General features: G+C 45.8%; 1 protein-coding gene across 3 annotated transcripts; it reads right to left on the bottom strand.

Moving 5' to 3' along the window:
* Nucleotides 1-5,614: 5,614 nt before the first annotated feature.
* On the bottom strand, nucleotides 5,615-19,610 carry tfec (transcription factor EC). 3 transcript variants are annotated; one of them, XM_079655496.1, is made up of 8 exons: nucleotides 19,345-19,610; nucleotides 15,899-16,153; nucleotides 13,889-13,990; nucleotides 11,764-11,809; nucleotides 10,353-10,409; nucleotides 10,155-10,230; nucleotides 8,940-9,087; nucleotides 5,615-7,190 (listed from the first exon to the last, which is right to left on the bottom strand). In XM_079655496.1, the coding sequence occupies exons 1-8, from the start codon at nucleotides 19,429-19,431 to the stop codon at nucleotides 6,717-6,719; spliced, it is 1,245 nt and encodes a 414-aa protein (XP_079511622.1). In that variant the 5' UTR covers nucleotides 19,432-19,610; the 3' UTR covers nucleotides 5,615-6,716. The 3 variants fall into 3 exon arrangements, with proteins under 3 accessions (XP_079511622.1, XP_079511624.1, XP_079511623.1); XM_079655498.1 differs by lacking the exon at nucleotides 19,345-19,610 and adding an exon at nucleotides 17,675-17,880; XM_079655497.1 differs by lacking the exon at nucleotides 19,345-19,610 and adding an exon at nucleotides 16,623-16,978.
* Between the last annotated feature and the right edge of the window lie 988 nt (nucleotides 19,611-20,598).

Here is a 20,598-nt window from a genome sequence, read left to right on the forward strand (position 1 = left end):
TTTTACTTGATTGTGTTTTGTTTTAAATAATCCACCACACATGTTCTGCTTTGGGTTTACTTTTGATGAATAAGCACAGCACACTGCTGCCACCTGCTGTTTGAAATATGACACAGCAGCCAGCTTGTTATCTTAAGAGTGAGGTCATTATTTTTAGGAGACCATTTTGCTGTGCATGCATTAGTAACACACACAAAAAGTGGAAAGATTATTTTTTACAAGGTGCTTATTTTTGAGCGCGTAGCTGAAATCTGTTTCTTATTCGGAGGACGCGAGAGAGAGTGAGAAGGATTACAAACGTTCCCAAATGTTTCTTTACATGTTTAAATGTACGTCTTCCTCTCAGCTAATGTCTCTAACATAACAGTGCTATCTGATACCTTTCTTAGTCCACTGTAGACACTTTTTTCCTGTGAGTCTCCGAAAGTGTGGGTTGATGAGCTGCGATATTCCAAATAAAAAGTCGCTTGTTCTGATGTCACCGTTGCCTCATCCGACCACATTTCCTTTTGAAGCCTGCGCATAACTGGCCTTGAACTTTGTCCATGATGGCGTTTGATATGGGGGAGAATTAATGTGAGGAAGTTTAATCTGACTTTTCAGGGCTTTGTCTCTTGAGGTAAGCCTTAAAAAAAATAGTATTTCTGTCAATACTCCCATTAAGGTAGAGAGTATTTGTATTCATCTACCCCTGACTTTCATCCAGCTAATTGGATTTGTGTATTTTTCCCAAGTTGGGTAAGATGAGAAAAATAAATCATTGAATTACAAAAAGTAAATTGAGCCTTTTGAAATTGTAATCATACCGACTCTTTCTTAGATACGCTTTCCTGGAAATCCATATTTACCTTCCATAACTGCTTTGGCCAATTACACGTAAACATCACTCACCGCTTTGTAGTTGGACTTGTCTCTGTAGTGCGCGATTGATTGGTTCTGGCCTTATTTGTGGGTAAAAAGGAGCGAGGAATGTTTTGATTTCATTACAGAGACACACACGCTAATAACAGCCTTAAACATTAATTCTGAGAGGCTTTGATTTGGAGAAAATCCATTTGGGAAGTATCGGCGCTCGTGTGTTTGTTGTATTATTAATGCATGAATTTGGAATGAATACACAAATCAGATTCATGATCGTAATGAGGTCAAAGTTTTGTGTCACAAAGAAACTTTCCTCAGCGAACTTTATTAATGATGAACAGTTTCCTGCAGTTTGGATCACTTGATGCGTCTTACCCAGGGCCGCCCCCGGCCAACTTGTGGTGGGGGGGGTCGGGTGGGCGCGCTTACACTGTAGGTGCGCCGCATTTGAGCTTCAGAGGAGGCTCCCTCCGCAAAATGAAGAACCCTCCGCGAGGTGAGGCCCCCTCCGCGAGATGAAGCCCCCTCCACAAGATGAGGCCCCCTCCGCAAGATGAGGCCCCCTCCGCGAGATGAAGCCCCCTCCACAAGATGAGGCCCCCTCCGCAAGATGAGGCCCCCTCCGCAAGATGAAGCCCCCTCCGGAAAATGAAGAACCCTACGCAAGATAAGGCCCCCTCCGTGAGATGAGGCCCCCTCCGCAAAATGAAGAACCCTCCGCAAGATGAGGCCCTCTCAGCAAGATGAGGCCCCCTCCGCAAAATGAAGAACCCTCCGCGAGGTGAGGCCCCCTCCGCGAGACGAGGCCCCCTCCGCAAAATGAAGAACCCTCCGCAAGATGAGGCCCCCTCAGCGAGATGAAGAACCCTCCGCGAGGTGAGGCCCCCTCCGCAAAATGAAGAACCCTCCGCAAGATGAGGCCCCCTCAGCGAGATGAAGAACCCTCCGCGAGACGAGGCCCCCTCCGCAAAATGAAGAACCCTCCGCGAGGTGAGGCCCCCTCCGCGAGACGAGGCCCCCTCCGCAAAATGAAGAACCCTCCGCGAGGTGAGGCCCCCTCCGCAAGATGAGGCCCCCTCCGCAAAATTAAGAACCCTCCGCGAGGTGAGGCCTCCTCCGCGAGATGAGGCCCCCTCCACAAGACGAGGCCCCCTCCGCAAGACGAGGCCCCCTCCGCAAGACGAGGCCCCCTCCGCAAGATGAGGCCCCCTCCGCAAGACGAGGCCCCCTCCGGAAAATGAAGAACCTACGCGAGGTGAGGCCCCCTCCGTGAGATGAGGCCCCCTCCGCAAAATGAAGAACCCTCCGCGAGGTGAGGCCCCATCCGGAAAATGAAGAACCCTACGCGAGGTGAGGCCCCCTCCGTGAGATGAGGCCCCCTCCGCAAAATGAAGAACCCTCCGCGAGGTGAGGCCCCCTCAGCGAGCTGAGGCCCCCTCCGCGAGATGAGGCCCCCTCCGCAAGATGAAGAACCCTCCGCGAGGTGAGGCCCCCTCCGCGAGACTAGGCCCCCTCAGCGAGATGAGGCCCCCTCCGCGAGACTAGGCCCCCTCACCGAGATGAGGCCCCCTCCGCAAAATGAAGAACCCTCCGCAAGATGAGGCCCCCTCCGCAAGATGAAGAACCCTCCGCAAGATGAAGAACCCTCCGCGAGGTGAGGCCCCCTCAGCGAGATGAGGCCCCCTCCGCGAGACTAGGCCCCCTCAGCGAGATGAGGCCCCCTCCGCAAAATGAAGAACCCTCCGCAAGATGAGGCCCCCTCAGCGAGATGAGGCCCCTCAGCGAGATGAGGCCCCCTCCGCAAGATGAAGAACCCTCTGCAAAATGAAGAACCCTCCGCGAGGTGAGGCCCCCTCCGCAAGATGAAGAACCCTCCGCGAGGTGAGGCCCCCTCCGCAAGATGAAGAACCCTCCGCGAGGTGAGGCCCCCTCCGCAAAATTAAGAACCCTCCGCGAGGTGAGGCCCCCTCCGCGAAGTGAGGCCCCCTCCGCGAGATGAGGCCCCCTCCACAAGATGAGGCCCCCTCCGCGAGATGAAGCCCCCTCCACAAGATGAGGCCCCCTCCGCAAGATGAGGCCCCCTCCGCGAGATGAAGCCCCCTCCACAAGATGAGGCCCCCTCCGCAAGATGAGGCCCCCTCCGCAAGATGAAGCCCCCTCCGGAAAATGAAGAACCCTACGCAAGATAAGGCCCCCTCCGTGAGATGAGGCCCCCTCCGCAAAATGAAGAACCCTCCGCAAGATGAGGCCCTCTCAGCAAGATGAGGCCCCCTCCGCAAAATGAAGAACCCTCCGCGAGGTGAGGCCCCCTCCGCGAGACGAGGCCCCCTCCGCAAAATGAAGAACCCTCCGCAAGATGAGGCCCCCTCAGCGAGATGAAGAACCCTCCGCGAGGTGAGGCCCCCTCCGCAAAATGAAGAACCCTCCGCAAGATGAGGCCCCCTCAGCGAGATGAAGAACCCTCCGCGAGACGAGGCCCCCTCCGCAAAATGAAGAACCCTCCGCGAGGTGAGGCCCCCTCCGCGAGACGAGGCCCCCTCCGCAAAATGAAGAACCCTCCGCGAGGTGAGGCCCCCTCCGCAAGATGAGGCCCCCTCCGCAAAATTAAGAACCCTCCGCGAGGTGAGGCCTCCTCCGCGAGATGAGGCCCCCTCCACAAGACGAGGCCCCCTCCGCAAGACGAGGCCCCCTCCGCAAGACGAGGCCCCCTCCGCAAGATGAGGCCCCCTCCGCAAGACGAGGCCCCCTCCGGAAAATGAAGAACCTACGCGAGGTGAGGCCCCCTCCGTGAGATCAGGCCCCCTCCGCAAAATGAAGAACCCTCCGCGAGGTGAGGCCCCATCCGGAAAATGAAGAACCCTACGCGAGGTGAGGCCCCCTCCGTGAGATGAGGCCCCCTCCGCAAAATGAAGAACCCTCCGCGAGGTGAGGCCCCCTCAGCGAGATGAGGCCCCCTCCGCGAGATGAGGCCCCCTCCGCAAGATGAAGAACCCTCCGCGAGGTGAGGCCCCCTCCGCGAGACTAGGCCCCCTCAGCGAGATGAGGCCCCCTCCGCGAGACTAGGCCCCCTCACCGAGATGAGGCCCCCTCCGCAAAATGAAGAACCCTCCGCAAGATGAGGCCCCCTCCGCAAGATGAAGAACCCTCCGCAAGATGAAGAACCCTCCGCGAGGTGAGGCCCCCTCAGCGAGATGAGGCCCCCTCCGCGAGACTAGGCCCCCTCAGCGAGATGAGGCCCCCTCCGCAAAATGAAGAACCCTCCGCAAGATGAGGCCCCCTCAGCGAGATGAGGCCCCTCAGCGAGATGAGGCCCCCTCCGCAAGATGAAGAACCCTCTGCAAAATGAAGAACCCTCCGCGAGGTGAGGCCCCCTCCGCAAGATGAAGAACCCTCCGCGAGGTGAGGCCCCCTCCGCAAGATGAAGAACCCTCCGCGAGGTGAGGCCCCCTCCGCACAATTAAGAACCCTCCGCGAGGTGAGGCCCCCTCCGCGAAGTGAGGCCCCCTCCGCGAGATGAGGCCCCCTCCACAAGATGAGGCCCCCTCCGCGAGATGAGGCCCCCTCCGCGAGACGAGGCCCCCTCTGCGAGATGAGGCCCCCTCCACAAGATGAGGCCCCCTCCACGAGGTGAGGCCCCCTCCGCAAGACGAGGCCCGCTCTGCGAGATGAGGCCCCCTCCGCGAGATGAGGCCCCCTCCGCGAGATGAGGCCCCCTCCGCGAGATGAGGCCCCCTCCGCGAGGTGAGGCCCCCTCCGCGAGGTGAGGCCCCCTCTGCGAGATGAGGCCCCCTCCGCGAGATGAGGCCCCCTCCGCGAGATGAGGCCACCTCCACAAGATGAGGCCCCCTCCGCAGTCTGCGTGATCGGCCTGTAGGGAGGGGCGGCCCTGGTCTTACCTCACAGGAAACTTTAGCTAACAGCTCTCAGAGCAGCTCTTCATGCCTCGCCGTTATTCATCCTCGAGGGCTCATCAGCTCACAGTAGGCTCGTAAGAATTATTACTCCTCCCCTACTTGTCTTTATTATCCAATTTCCCTCCTCTCTGCCACTCATTGCCAATCAGCCATCTTGTAAGCCGGCCCTTCACCTTCCACTGTGAAACTTTCCTGCCTTTGTTCACTCTCTCTGCCTTGCTGCCGTCCAGCTGTTGCATCATATTTCTCCCATCATGTGTTGAGTTTACATTCAGCAAAGAGAGCGAGAGAGAGATGTGGCTCATTTGTACAATGCTAAAAATGTATTGTATGTTTTTCAAAGACTGTGCGAGAAAAAGATCTTCCATTCAAAGTAGAACACAAACTACTGTAATAATATAACATAATAATGCTTTTTCGAATTCTAGACATTTCTTCTTTCTTCTTCTTTCAATATTATTATTATCTTTATTTATTTTTTAAAACTCTAATATTATAGTATAAAGTATTATTATTCGTGTTATTATTTAAATTTTCATTAGTTACATTTTGTTCTCCTTTGAAGTGGAGTCCATGTAGTGTTTTTGAATAAAACATTGATTGTATTGTATGATTTAGTAAAATACTGTAATAATGCTTTTTTCAAAATCTAGACTTTTCTACTTCCTTTTTTTCTTATTATCACTATTATTATTTATTTTCTTCTCCTTTGAAGTGGAGTTCATGTAGTATTTTGGTATAACAATGTCCGTATGTTGTGTGTATTTTGTATCGAGGGTGTGTTAATACACGCCTCAAGTATATTATTTCTTCTGTGAGATGACAACAGGAAGTCAAAATCATGTCTAACAAAAAAAGCAGTTTATTATATTTTTCCCACCCCTACTAAGAATAAAAAAGATAACATGTCAGATAATAATATATATATTTTTCGAGAATACATGGATTAAAACACATATAAATACATTATTTAACAAAAACACTGAAAAGACACAGACGAAAGACTAACAAAGGTTAGGCATCGTGGTGAGTACATCCATACAAGACGATAATGATAAGGCACATATGCAACTGTTTTCCAATCCTTTTGTGAAGCAGTGGTATTTTTGTTTTTAAAGGACAGGTTTTCCAGTGATTACTTTGCATATTTACAGTGTACAGCTACCACAGTGTTTTTAAAAAAAGTAGTTATTTACATTAAAGGCTGATACATGTCTCCCTTTTTCTTGTGAGTCTGTTCCCGCTCTATGTGGGAGGCAGAGAAACATTGTCTGTACAAAGTATCAAAAAAAGAGCTGATGGAGGAACAGGAGCAGCCCGACTGTTTTGGATGTAATATGGTCAGTGTTTACATTAGCATCGCTAACACTCACCTGTACTGGAGAGCATGTGTGTGAAGAAGCAGGATATAAAAAGGAACTCACCTTGTGGTATAACCGGCAAGAGAGAAAGCCTTTGAGCTCCATACTGTTTCAGAGATAATCCTTGATCTAATAATCCTTGTGTTTCATCACCACAGCATTTTAGACAGTATCTGCCAGGTTCCACATGAGCCGGCATAAGCCCCGCCCCCTCTTATTTTATTTTATTTTTCAGTTAAAAAAAATAAAAATGTTTAGCCTTTATTTATACAGGTGGAAATCTCATTGAGACACAGGGTCTCATTCTCAAGAGAGACCTGTTTATACCCAGAATAAGCACTTTTGTAACAGGAAGTGAAATAGATGGATATGAGGCATGGCTAGAATGGGTGATCTGTTTGACCAAAACACTTCATAGACATATTTAAAAAAAAAAAAGATATATCTGAGACCTATGCTATTGCCTAAAAATAGCATGATAGGTGACCTTTAAAGGACCCAGTGAGAGGTCAGTATTGTCTTTAAATGGCCTTTCCCACTGGGGATTACAGCAGTGAAGAGAGTTCCTGGAGAGAGGCACCTATAGTTCTTCGTCCTCCCCAGAGCTGAAGCTGCTCTGGCGGCTGCTGTCTTTGGACCCGGCTCCCGGTGATCCGGCGGAGAGGAGGGGGTCTGTGCCGAACGGGGACAGGGGGTCGTCCATCAGGATCTCGTCCAGCTGGTGCTCCTCCTTCAGTGTGGAGCTGAAGAAGTCTGTGAAGTGGGACAGTGGGTCGGAGAAGGTGGGGCAGCCGTCTGCGCCCTGGATGTGGATGTGGTCCTGGGGCCCGGCGGCACTGGGGATGGTGGCAGGAAGACCCCCTAGCCTCTGGAGGTAGTCGCTGTTAGGGTCCTCCTGGTAAATGGGGGGCTGCTGGGGCTGCTGGGGCTGTTGGGCCTGGGGAGACGTCTGCTGCTGCTGCTGCTGCTTCAGGAGGTGAGAGGACAGCTCCACCGTCCCCAACGCTGAAGCCATGTTTAGGAGGCCATGTGCTCGTGCTTGGATCTCAAGTTCCTGGAAAGTAAAGGGAAAAGAAACCATGAGTAAGAGATCATTTAAATATGTTCTAGTGTTGAGAAAATTCCCCCACCTTATTCCACCCACACTTTGGATATTTATCACACTCCCACACACCAACTACTCATCCAATACCCTGTTTGACCTTTGTTTGTTGTCCTTTTGACGTCAGTTGTGGTCACTATTTCTCAGACAACTTGGTCATCTTTAAAGATGATAACAGATGTTGTGTTCTTCCCATCATTGGCATATGGTTATTTCCCACTGAAAAGTGCTGGGTTTATTGTGTTTATTTATTGGGTAATTAGCACTGAGCATTAAGGGATGGGGTGAGTGGAAGGACCCTCTCATGTAAACAGCAGCAGGAGGGTGTTTTGGGGGGGTTGTAAAGCTTTGGAGGTGGAAATTAGGGATGAATGCGTCAGGTGGATTGTCCGAATGAGTCCTCTGTCTTTACCAAACTCATCTTTGGCATAATAAAACAAGCCAGGAGGAAGCTGCTTAAAATAGATCGATAATAAGACATCAGTGGGTTTCAGTAAAGTCATAATTCTTAGGAAGAACTCTGGTGTCTGTCATAATCCATTATTAGCAAACCCAGCATATCCTAGCTAATGTCATTGATTTAAAGGTCTCCTATTATACTGTTTTTCATCAATATATTATAGGTCTCAGATATATACAGAACATGTCTCTGAAGTGTTTGGCTCCAAACACCAAACAGATCATTGCAGCATTACCCATAATCCCCTCTGTTTCAGCCCTGTTTCCAAAGTGCTGATTATCTGTCTGTTACTTTAGATGAAAATAAGGAGCCACTCCCCACGGCCCTCTGAGAGATATTTGGTTAAAAAGAACACCATAGGCGCGTTCACACCGGAGTACTTTTCCCCCGTACTTTTCCCGTTTAGTTCCGTTAGTACCCCTGATGTCGCATTCATACCAAAAAGAGTACTTAGTGCCGGGAACTTTTACCCCCATTTTTAGTGCCTGCTAGAGAGATGGTAACAAAAAAGTACACATTTCTATTGGCTGGGCGAATTGCAAACCACGCCCCGTAAAACTCTGAAAAGTTTTTTGAGGCCGCCATTGTATTTGCTGGAATTAGCATTATTAGCATTAGCATTAGCCCAGCGCACCAACGGAGAGAGAATAACTTATGGCAACACAAAAAAAAACATGGGAGCGGTGGAGTGATGAGGAGGTGTCGGCGTTCTAGCGATTTACTCGGGAGTCCCAGCAGCTTCTACTGAAGCCAGCCCCCAACTCCGGGGACTTCCGGCCGGGGATTTCGGGTGACAGTATACGCCGTGAAGTTGTTTGTGGCCTGCCAGTAAACCCAAAGCAGAAGAAGAAGAAGTGACGCCAGCGGCTCATTTGCGTAATCTTCCCTCAGGGAAAAAGTACTCCGGTGTGAACGCGATCTGTACTTAGTGCATAAGTCCCGGGGCACTAAGTTACCTTGGTTGGTGATTGGCTAATGGTTACAAGCCAAAAAATCGATATGACATTAAAAAGTGGCCAAAATCTCGTTTTCAGGCAGATTTTTATATAAATGGATCAGGACAAAAAAGAGAGTGAATATGTTTTGCTGAAACTTTCAGAATCTTTTTACACAGAGGGGAAATTTATTTAAGTACAAAAGACATGGAAAGGGTGATTTTGCATAATAGGTAACCTTTAATCTACTTTTGATTCTTAAGATGTGAACTAAATGCCGATTTGTAGACCGTTCCTTGTTCTCACCTGGATCCTCAGCAGAAGTCTCCTGTTGGCTTGCTCCAGCTTCTTCTGACGGCTCTCCAGCTCCCGAGCGTGCTGCTGCTCCTTCTGCAGCCACTTTATGTACTCCACCGAGGCCTTCAGGATGGTGCCTTTGTTCCAGCGCATGTCTCTGCAGAAAGGAGAAATGTAAAAGATAACCTTTAATTCAGAACCCCCTGATGTCGGCAGAATATCCTCCGTTAAAAAAGAAAAGAAAGAAACTGGGGGGAAAAGTTTTAACACAGAGGTTTTTTCGGCTTTTATGATATGAATAAGAAAAGGTGATTTACATGGGGCAATTATTCATCCTTGGACATTACATGGGAATGGGAATTTTAATAGAATAGTTAAGTAGCTATGTGGAAAGTCCATTCTCGTACCTCCTTGTTCGGTAAAATTAATCCTCGAGTAAAAATAGGTGAGTGCTAAGTAGGAAGACGGAGGAGAAAATGGAGTATTGGACTCGAGGTGCTCGAGTGCAAGTCGTTCTTTTGCAGATATTATTGCTTCCTTTTAAGTAAAGGGGAGCTGTAGTAAAATTGTCCTTTCCAAAGGAATGAGAGGTTGGTGTGATCAGCGTTAATAATCTCCTTTATCTCGTGTTAATGGCGCGATGACAACGGTAACCTTCCATTTAAATTTAAAGCAAAGTTCAATTTGTGGAAAGATGGCAGGTGGATTTCAATTCAGCGCCACACTCCATCTCCATGTTCCAATTGTGCTTCAAACTTTGATTCCAAACGGCTTGGCCTGCTTCTTTGCATTTGACCCCCTTTCCTCATCATTCATGCTTTGCGCTGAACTGCCGGGACCCAGCGAGAGGAGTTACAGCTCGTGGAGCTTCGACTACAATGGAAGTTCAAGTGCGCCCTTGAAATATGACTGAAATGTGCTTGAGTACTCATTTGAATTCAATGAACAACGTTTAAAATGTCCTTGTGCTCTGAATTGAATATGCTCTTCCTCGCCAGAAAATGGTCTTGCAGTTATTTCCATGACAAATGCAGCAAAAGAAGGGTTGATGTTTCAATAAATACATTCAGATTGTGCAACTTATATAGACATTTTATTTATTTTTTTCAAGGGGGGTCCCGACTCTTTTTTGTCTCAATACAAAAAGCAAAACATGACACACAAGACAAACCAAGTACATTCTGTTAAGTATAATGAATAATTAATAATAAAATAAAAACGTACGGGTCATTTGACTTTGGTATGAGCGTCCCAAGCTCCTTGATCCTGTAGTTGATGTTATATCTTCTCCGTCTTTCGACTGAACAAGCAGAAGAATAAAAAGTTAGTTAAGACATTGTGTTCTGCTGCGCTAAAGGCTAGCCATAAGTAATTTAAGATGATATACTGTGAGGGAGTTGAAAGGCGGCGGCAGACACTTACTCAGATTATGGTTGTTTTTTTTCTGTCTCTCTTTGGCCATCCCTCTTGTGTCGAGTTCTGTCGAGAGAAGGGGAACAAATGTATTAGCAACGCACACTGATTTAGAAAACGTAAGAGCGCAAAACGCCACAAAAGGTCCAGTCAGGAGACACACGATCAGTTGTTTTGAGAGAGTTCAGGGGCAGGGTCAGCCAGAAATGTGGAATTCCCGTTCATTAGCCCACAACCCGGACACTAGTTTGCCCTCCTTACACACACACACACACACACACACAGACAGACAGACAGACAGACAGACAGACAGACAGACAGACACACAGACACACAGACACACAGACACACAGACAGACAGACAGACAGACAGACAGACAGACAGACAGACAGACAGACAGACAGACAGACAGACAGACAGACAGACAGACAGACAGACAGAGACACACACACACACACACACACACACACACACACACACACACACACACACACACACACACACACACACACACACACACACACACACACACACACACACACACACACACACACACACACACACACACACACACACACACACACACTCACACTCACACACACACTGAATAAGCCCAATATATCCCGTCCAGCATGTCTGAAGCTCATTGTGGACGCAAAAATGGGGATCAGTTTTTTAACTACCGTAATTGGGACACTTTGGCAAATTCCATACACTGGATGAGGGACAAAAATGCCAGTGCATCCATATTTGTATTGACATTCTTCCAAATTACATAATTGGGGACCTGAGGTTGGATTTCCCAATTTGTCTCTGTTGATTCAATCAGGACAATTTAAAGTCTGTGTAACAGCCAATTGCCCTCTCTGCCCACGCTCACACGTAACAGATGGCAATTTACTTATTTACCCGTGGAGAGTAAAGGGTTCTTCGGGCATCCTTTATATTTCCTAAATCAATTAGGCTGCTTTGCTTGATGCATGACATTAATAAGAAATGTCTTAAAGGGCCCTTTGTTAGTATTTTTTATTTTTTTTGCACTGTGACAAAAAGTCTACACGTTTCTTTCTGCAGTCTATTAGTGGAACGATTGGAAAAAAAAAAAGGGCTCTGTTTCTCAAAAAATACAGGACACAAATCGACATTTGTCTGACACATGCAATTGGACTGGGTTTTAGAAATAATGAACACTTTTGCCTTACTTTGCAGCACATTTATAAGAAATATGCCTTTATTTGTTTCCTAAATGTCTAAAACCAACAAGCAAAATGTGTGTTTTTAACTCGATCATCAATGTGAGCATGATATTAAATGCTTTGTTCTTAGGTTAAAGCTATGGCATGATTTCATACCTGAGTATTCCTTTTCTACAGTGAGCTTTCTGGGGTTAGATGGGGGACTCATTAGGGGCGTTCATACCTTGTTCACCCCCATAGAGATCCAGCATGCTGCCACTGAGGGACACCTATAGGACAGAGGAGAGGGGGGGAGAGAAAGATAAGTGGTCAGTCACAGGGGAACGCATGTGGAGGCGTGTGGCGCAGTGGATAGAGCGTTGGGCTCAGGGGAGCACAGGTTCAAACCCCACTGCAGTCAGCATGTCGTTGTGTCCCTGAGACACTTCACCCCAAATTGCTCCTGTGGGGATTGCCCACAGTATTGAGTATGTACGTCGCTTTGGATAAAAGTGTCTAAGTAACATGTCATGTAATTTAAAAGAATTTGCATTTCACACTCTTAACAAAAGCCACAGCACAAATAGTTGTTTTTAGCTGCTGTGTGGCTTTGTTTGTCATTGACATAAAATGACAAGAGAAGGGATCAGAGAAAGGTTGTCAGCCCCCAGGCCTCTGGCTCTGGCCCTCCCAGCAGGGGGTTGTAGTACCCACATGTCTCCCTCAGCAGGACAGATCGCGTGCTCATCTTGTATAACAAAGAGTGAAAAAAGACTAACAAGAACTTAACCTTTCTGGAACCAGGTCAATGAAAGGTTGTCCTCCAGCGTTACCCCATCTAAGCCTAACCTCCAACCGAGGCTTACAGCCGTCTGAGGTTTGGTTTGTCCAGACTTCGTGCCTTGATCTGCTAATGCCAGCCTTTCACCCTTTTCAAAACCCCTCCACTTGAAAGTGCTCCTCACACAGAGATGTCCTCTGTGTTGAAAATAGCCTCCCATTGGATGAAAAGGCTAGCTAGGTCAACTGCTCGAACAGAGGCAAAACTGTTTTCCTACGGGTCCCTTCTCGTCTGGGAAAGCGTGCATCGGTCCTGCGATAATGGCGTCTTTTCACGGACTGGGGAGATGTCAAGATATAGCGTGCTGACACACATGTGTGTCTAATTCGCATTTGTGTATTTATGGGAACAGGCTACAGAAGCCACCATGCATTCCACGATGCGCACAGCCAATTGTATCCAAGACTTGTGTGTCAAATCTGACTGCCAGACTGGTGAACGTGATAAGGGCTGCATGGCACGTCGCAGATGGGAAGCAGAAGAAACCAAACGGAAGGAACCGCAGACATGTCAGATATCGGCAGTTGGTTTAGTTTGCGTCTTTCTCATTATCTCACTAAGATTGGAGGAGAAGAGGAGGAGGAGGAGGAGGGGACACAAGTGCTTATCAAAGTGAGAGATTGCAACAATTCTACTCCTTTTGCAATCACTTCAGTCCCTCTCCCGTCTCTGTTCCTGGATGTGTTGACACGGCGAAACGACCTGATGCATCCTACTGTATGACTAATTAGGATGAATTGATCCATTTAAGCATGGTATCATTTCTGAACAAGCCCATAGGGAGTGTATGCATTAGCCCAATCCAATGGCTCAGTAACTCTCTCCGACTAAATCTCTCACCCCTCCCCAGCATTATCTTTTCCTCCCCCTCTCATTCCTACTCTGTCACAGTATCTGTTGTGTTTGGCTGCGTGTCACTTTATCAGGGTGTATGAGTCTTTTGTGCACCAATCTGTCTTCCTCTGTATTAAGGGAGTCAGGCCAGATTCCCAGGGTTCCCATCCCACAAACTCTCCCTGTATTTGGCTCAGGTGTTGCTATGTTCCCCGGCCAAATGGACCCCTTGTCCCACGTTTTTTCCCCAGAGTTTTAGAATTCCTTCCTGGCCGTGAATGCCACTGATAGGGCTTGCAGTGAGAGAGTCACTATACATTTAAAGTCTTCTTTTGTCCCAACTTTTTTACCCTATGTGCAAAAATATCCTCTTTTTTAACTTAATCTGCATTGTTGGTCTTCTTGAGTAATGTGAGAAATGTCGCTAAGCCCCAATGAACTTTGACTCATCTCCAGACTTAATCCGACCCCAAACTAAGACAGGTCCCCTTTTTCCCAAGCAAGTCAAGCCTGCGCCCAGAAGATTGGACTGAGGAAACTTCACTTTCATGTCCCCAATTCAACTTCAAAACACAGAAGTCATTCGCTGAGCGTAACTGCAATAACGTGAGCTAAGAAGGCACACAAAACTAAATGATTGTAAACGTACATTTCAAAGTGTTACTATGTAGATGTTGATGGGATTTATACTTACATTGTTTTGCATCATAAGGTTAGAGTCCATGCAATCCAAGCCTCCGTCATTGAAACCGGATTCAAGACTGATTAGGTCATCAATAACTTCATCCATTGGAAACTAAAAGAAAACAGTCATTTCAGTTTACTCATGGACAGGCTTGTGATGTTTGTAAGTCTGATCCTTTTGAAATCTCAACATTCAAATAGAACACATCAGAATAGACACAAGGAAGAGGAGGAACTGTCCAGAGACTAATCCAATAACCGACAAGTTCCCCACCGACTAGTCTTATGTTAATTAGCAGTTTTGGTGGGAAATCCTGTCTGTTATCAAAGTAGTGTATTTATTTATATATTTATTTGACAGGGACAGTGCACATTGATTGACATTACTGTAAATGCGCCAGAGTTAGCCAACAGGCTGTCTGTAGTCCCTGGACAGATGTTAAAAGTCATCCTAAAAACAAAAATTCACTTCAAATAACAGGTAAATACAATCAGTAAAACAACATTCAACAGAGATGCTTATATTATGATAAAAGCTAGTGGTGCACGATAATTATCGGTCTGATATTAGGAATTATGACGTCATCCCGATAAACCCGATAAAAGTATTAATAGCCCCGATAATATACAATATATTTTTGGGGTAAAAAAAAAAGAAAAAAATACTGCGGTGTGGGTGGATTGGGATGAGGGGCGCTTGTTTTTCACTGGGCTCCTCCCGTTTTGCCAGTACTGTGGTATTAGTGGTTTAGGAAGAGGGGAGTTTTTCCCAAATCCAGCGCTCCCTAACTCAGGCCTGGCTGTGACGTAAATGGTGTGCGGCCGTGAAGCCAGGACAGTAAACAAACATGTCGTCGGTAGTATGGGACTATTTCAAAGTTTCAGAGTTAGATAGTTCGCTTGCTATTTGTATTAACAAATGCAATGCAGAAGTTCCACGAGGAGGGAAAAAGGCAACGAGCTATAATACTTCCAACCTGATTAGTCACCTGAAACATCGCCATGGCTACGATGGTGTGTTAAAAGCGTACGAAGACGCCTGCGCTGCTAAACTAGCGATGAATCCAAAGCCAGCTGCAAAGGCACCGGGGCTTTTACCTATCGACGAGGCTTTTGAAAAAGGCAAGAAGTTTGCCAGAGACGAGCCCAGGGCTAAAACGAGGAAAAGACTACAGGTACATTTAATATATATATATATATATATATTATATTATTATCGGTTATCGGTATCGTTCTTGAGAAGCAGGAAGTTATCGGTATCGGTATCGGTTTCAAAAAACCAATATCGTGCATCCCTAATAAAAGCATATATAAAAACATAAAAACATAAAAACTAAAATACATATTCACAAAGCAGACAGATAGCAACAGGTCAAGGCACATGTACAAACAGAGCGTTGTAAAGTGCAGATTGTGTCAGTGTTGACAGAGCTGACTTTCCACTAACCATGTTTTTAAGTTAGATTTAAATAAACTGCAGGAGTTTTGCTCTCTAATCTTTACTGGGATTGGGTTCCACTGTTGTGCAGCTTTAAAAGAAAAAGAAGATCTGTCTTCCTTTGAAGGGGTTCTCTCATCAGAGGCGGTCTGAAGTGATTGATGAACACATCAGAGAGAGAAGGAAATCAATAATGGCATCACTTTGTTTAGATGATTACTTGGATGTACTCCAGACAAAGAATTTAAAAGGTTGCTTGTGAATGATATTAAAGGTTACAAAGAATCTGCCATGATTAATCCCTCTAAATGACAGACATTAAATCGAGGAACTAAGACGCATGCAAAACAGAACAGAAAATGGTTTTATCTGAAATATTTAGGGAGTGGTAACAGGAAAACGTGTCAAGAATGTTGCGACATTTACCAAAAATGATGACTGACACTTTGCCCGTCACCAAGTCTGTGGTTAAATGTCTTTGTTGCAATTTCATTCCTGGCTTTTTCTCAATTTCAGTTCCATATATTTAGAAACATCCCAGTTCACATTCACACACTTTGTTTCCACCATCACTCCACTCACCTCGCTGTCATGATTGGCCATATTGAGGAGGGTAACGGGGCTGTTTGGGTTGCTGCCGTCGCTCACGGAGGGCATGTGTCCGTTCCTCATGATGGGTACGGTGGCCAGCGTCTGGCCCTGGGCGTGGGGGTGCGGGATAGCGTGGCCCTGCCCGGTCGAAGAGGACAGCTTGGAGCCCAACGTCAGGTACTGCTTGACCTGCTGATTCTGGGTCTGGTGGAGCTGGTACTTGGAGTTCTCCAGGTGGCTCTGTACCTGCAGCAAAAAACAAACAAAAGTCTGTTGATCAAGCATTCCCAAAACAACGCCTACTAGGAACACACACGGTTTTTACAGCAGCTGTTGGCTGTGATGATCTGATTCAACAGAGAGATAGTTGGTGTTTCCCATTATTAGTCACTTTTGCAGCAAATGTAATTAAATGTGTAGCAAGTTTCTTTATGAGAAGTACGATTGATTCCATGAAGGCCATTTCTGAAGTATGGTATTTAAATATAAGTGTACTTGTTTGTGACGGAAAATCTTGTTCAATAGCAAAAGTGTTTTCCAAAGTTGACAAAGATTCACACTTTTTTGCTTACTTTCATATCATATTAATATACAAAAGTACAAACAGATACAACCAGCCAGCAGTCAACATTTACAAACCAGTAATAAAAGCCTTACAAATGCGTTGGTACATGATTTCCAAATATACCAAGTTTCTAAATTTTGATATTCTTACATTTGAAGCTCTGGTTGCGTCCCGCATCGTGAAGTAACTGCAGTCAGTTAAGTGTGGCATTCTCTTCTTCAGATTGTTTTGTTTTGGTGTAGCAGCAGATCAACCTTAAGGATCCAGATGTGCTGCTATCCTGTTGAGCTGTTGACTTCTCAGTGAGTGTCTGTACTTCCCCGTCCCCTACCGAAGTCTTATAAAGGGTCCTAAGTGAACTAATTAGGCCCAAAGCTGGGGGTAAGCCTTTATGTTGCGTAGCATGATAATCACTTCAAACACTGGACTGTCAGATCACCCGGGGTTTGATCACTGCAGGATATCTGCCTTTAGCGTCTGTCACTAATTCATAAGGACCGCCCTTTCCTTTCTGACTGACCAATCGGTGATCAGCTCCCAGCCTCCTCTCCTGCCTGCTCCAGGGGTTGTGGCAGCACAATTGACCCTTGTTCCCCAATGGGTGATTTAAATAACTCTAATGCCATTTTTAACCAAGCTTTTTTTCAATCATTCACTGGTTTCATTGTAGATATTTTAGTAATATCAGTTTATTGCTTACTCATAAAAATCCCATTAAACCAAGTTTAATTTATAAACTAAAATCACCAATAATGAAAGCATAAGCAAAACTAAGCTGAAAGGCAAGTTCAACTACTTTGTGACATGCTAAATGCTATACAGTAAGGTAAAATACTATGCTACAGTCACAGTAAAACAATTGGAGAAGTGTCTGTTGAAAGATATAGAAACCTTGTGTTTGCTACAATTAGCCACGATTAGCTTCTGTTCATATCGGGTCAAATAAGGCTTCCTCAATAGAACCGCAGATGGAATTGAATAAAGAATCAGTTTATTGCTCGTGATTTCGATTTCTAAATTTCCAAGCGTCTGTTAATTAATCTCTTAAACGTCACACATTTGCTGAGTTGCCAGCTAGCAAGTAGTAGCATGTTGCAGTTTCAGATTGCTAGCAAGAGTACATGTTTTGTTTGAAGGGTTAGCCCAACACAGCTAAACCACAGGGACTTTTAGCCTTAGCAAGTGTGGAATTGTAAACTCACCATTAAATTGTCTTCCTCAGCTAGACTGGATGCCCTTATTCACTGCTCATCCACCAAACTAAGAACAGTCACAATACCCAACTTGTCAGTAGTGACTGAGAGCTCTTATCTGTCTTCTCCAGGCCAAACAAGATGCTAGTTGTTAGCCAATCAACATTTCTTTCCACTATGGATAGCTGCAGCAGGGATGTCACATCTGCTTTGTGTCACAGAGGTTTGTCCTGGTTTCACTTCAGCTTTCTCACTACTGTAAATGCCGGAGACACGCTTGTTATCCACTTAAGGGAATCTGATTAGATTTGAGAGGTAATGGTTCTTCAGTCACTGAGGCCAACATCCACAATGGTGGGCCTGTGTATGTGTGAAGAGGTCATGCTGAAAATTATCAATGCCAAGCGTGCACATGGGGCGCGGAATACGATAAGAATTTAATCAATCAAGGATCAAGTTTGGGATTGTTGTGACCATTTTTGTCTTTCTCAATACTTGCACCTGCTCCAACAATCCAGGCAGTGTTAGAGGTTTACGCTCGAGAAGAGGTCACAGGTTCACTCTCAATTTACACACATTTGCACAGTTATCCCTGACATGCAAACCTTCTGCTGACTCTAGAGACAACCATCCACTGATAAGCAATGAAATCAGTCAATACCTATTTTGTAGCACCTTTGCATAGTTTGCTTTATTACATCTCACAATATTTGACAAATACCATAATCGCCGTCTGGTTTTCCGTTCATACTTCCTTCCTGCAGTAAAAATATACAAACTTGACTGTGGTTAGGAGATCAGCTGCATTTCCCTAACTTAATTATTCTCATTAGAGACTTTTAAACCAGTAAAATAAAGAAGCCTGAACCACACAAGCCTTCGTTCAACACGCTCAGCCTATTCCTCTCTTTCTGTATTTATCAATCTTCTCTTAACTCTTTCACTAACACAATTTGTGTTCTTGCAGGGATCTTAACTAAACACGAATGCAGCAGGTTGATCAAATCAAACAGATGCTCGACTGTGAAGAGCATCACACATGTTTTTTCCAGTAGTAATATAGAATATGTATCTGTACATACTTGTCCTCTATTTGTATTTCTTTAGTCCCACTGAAATTGCTGCTCGACTCTCACGCACACTCCCAGGTGTTCCTTTCGAAAATGGAAAGCTCTTGCCTAACTCAGTTTCAGTCTTGCCCAAGTTCTTCTTTCACTTCAGAAAAATCCTAAAACTGATGAAACACTGGGTGTTGGTGACATTAACAAGCTGAACAAATTATGGACAAAACCTAAGAGGAGGTTCAGGATTCATTTCTGCAAAATGTGTGTATTCTACGACAAATTGACAGTCGCAATGCTGAAATATCCCTATTTACGGAGATAAGATGAAAGTGGAAGAAGAATAAACCTTCTCAGACATCCTCACAGTGCTTTTGCTGACCAGTAAATATCCGTAACCACGCACCCTAGGTTGTGAAATGCGAGGGAAGATAAGACTTGGATAGCAAGCGGATCAAAGAATCTGCATTCCACGGTGGCTATTCACTTATTCTGGTTGTAAGTGCATGGCTTTTATAAAACTCGGACGATTTATCTCATGCAAGCAGAAACAACTGCACACAAAGTCACACACAGCTGATTTGCCAGTGCTGTTTCTGAGGCCCCCCCCCCCCCTACCTTTAGAAGTTGTATCTCAGTCATGGTGATCACTTTGACCACACAACAGCGATTCATGGCTCCCAGAGTGGCAGCATCTCCAACCATAAGTGCAGCAACACTTCTAACAGAAGAACATGAACTGTCACGACTACAGCTGTGAGAAGAAGAGGAAGAAGAAGAGAGGTGCTGCAGCCTCCCTCCTGAGCTTTCGCAGAAATATCGGAAAGGAAGGCATGTCACATCAGCTTATTTGGGAGCCGCACGGGCCGCTTCCTGTGTGTGTATGCTTTTGGTCAGGAAAAAAAGCCTGACAGAGACAGAAATACAGATGACGGTTAGGGGGGTTGCAGTGTGCGTGTGCAGGGGGTAATAAGTTGACAGAATGAGAGTTCCTGCTTGTTGATCACCACACTTTCCTTCCTGCTGAACATCCAGCCCCACTCAGCACATTCTCCCAGGTTATCTTCATGACACCCACTTCCCTTGCAAGGCTCATCAAAATTCACATTCAACTAGGGAAACGCACCGATATGTAATCTGTGTGTATGTGTGAGAAAATACACCAACACACAGATTGCACTCACACAGAGTTGTTATCATGTCCTAGTTACTGTCAGGCCACAAAAAAGGGCTATACAAGCATTTCCAGAATTGCTCTCAGAAAAGTAATGGACACGGCAAACTTCACGCAGATCAGAGGAAATCAACCTGTAGTCCCAAACTCTAGATGATAAAAACAAATCTGCTCAATCAAATGGCTTATTAAATAGGGAAAGTTGACATTTTAAAATCCTACCAGAACAAATCAATATGGTTGATATTTTTGGTTCAATCAAATGTGTTGATGTAGCACTACAGCTAACAATGCTAACACACAATACAGCTGTGTTTATATGGCTTCAGTTAACCTAAAGGGGCCCTATTCTGCTATTCTGCTCATTTTCAGGTGCACATTTGTATTTTGTGTTGTTTGAATGCTATAATGTTCAAACAGGTTTTCTTGTCATACTGCCTGTGCTGCAGCACCTCTGTTCACCCTCTGTCTGAAACCAGAGCCCAGTCTGCTCTGATTGTTTAGTTGGCCGACTCTGTAATTGGTAAACCGCTTACAGACATCCTCGCCCCTTCTACTGTATCAACTACAATGTGTTGGAGTGCTAGCCAATAGAAGTTACATAGTGATGTCAATATGATACGGAAGTAAACAAAGGACTACACCAGGGTGTGATTTTAGCCTTTGCAGACCATTTACATGCACATAAACCTATATAA

The sequence above is a fragment of the Notothenia rossii genome (assembly GCF_949606895.1).
Source record: "Notothenia rossii genome assembly, chromosome: 10".
In the NCBI taxonomy this organism is placed as follows: Eukaryota; Metazoa; Chordata; class Actinopteri; order Perciformes; family Nototheniidae; genus Notothenia; species Notothenia rossii.

Coding starts and splice junctions, on each gene's coding strand:
- tfec (XM_079655496.1), bottom strand. CDS start 19,431: ATGGTTGGAGATGCTGCCACTCTGGGAGCCATGAATCGCTGTTGTGTG. Junction 16,154..19,344: donor CTGAGATACAACTTCTAAAG/GTAGGGGGGGGG, acceptor TTTTTGCTGCAG/GTACAGAGCCACCTGGAGAA. Junction 7,191..8,939: donor GACTTCTGCTGAGGATCCAG/GTGAGAACAAGG, acceptor TTTACTTTCCAG/GAACTTGAGATCCAAGCACG.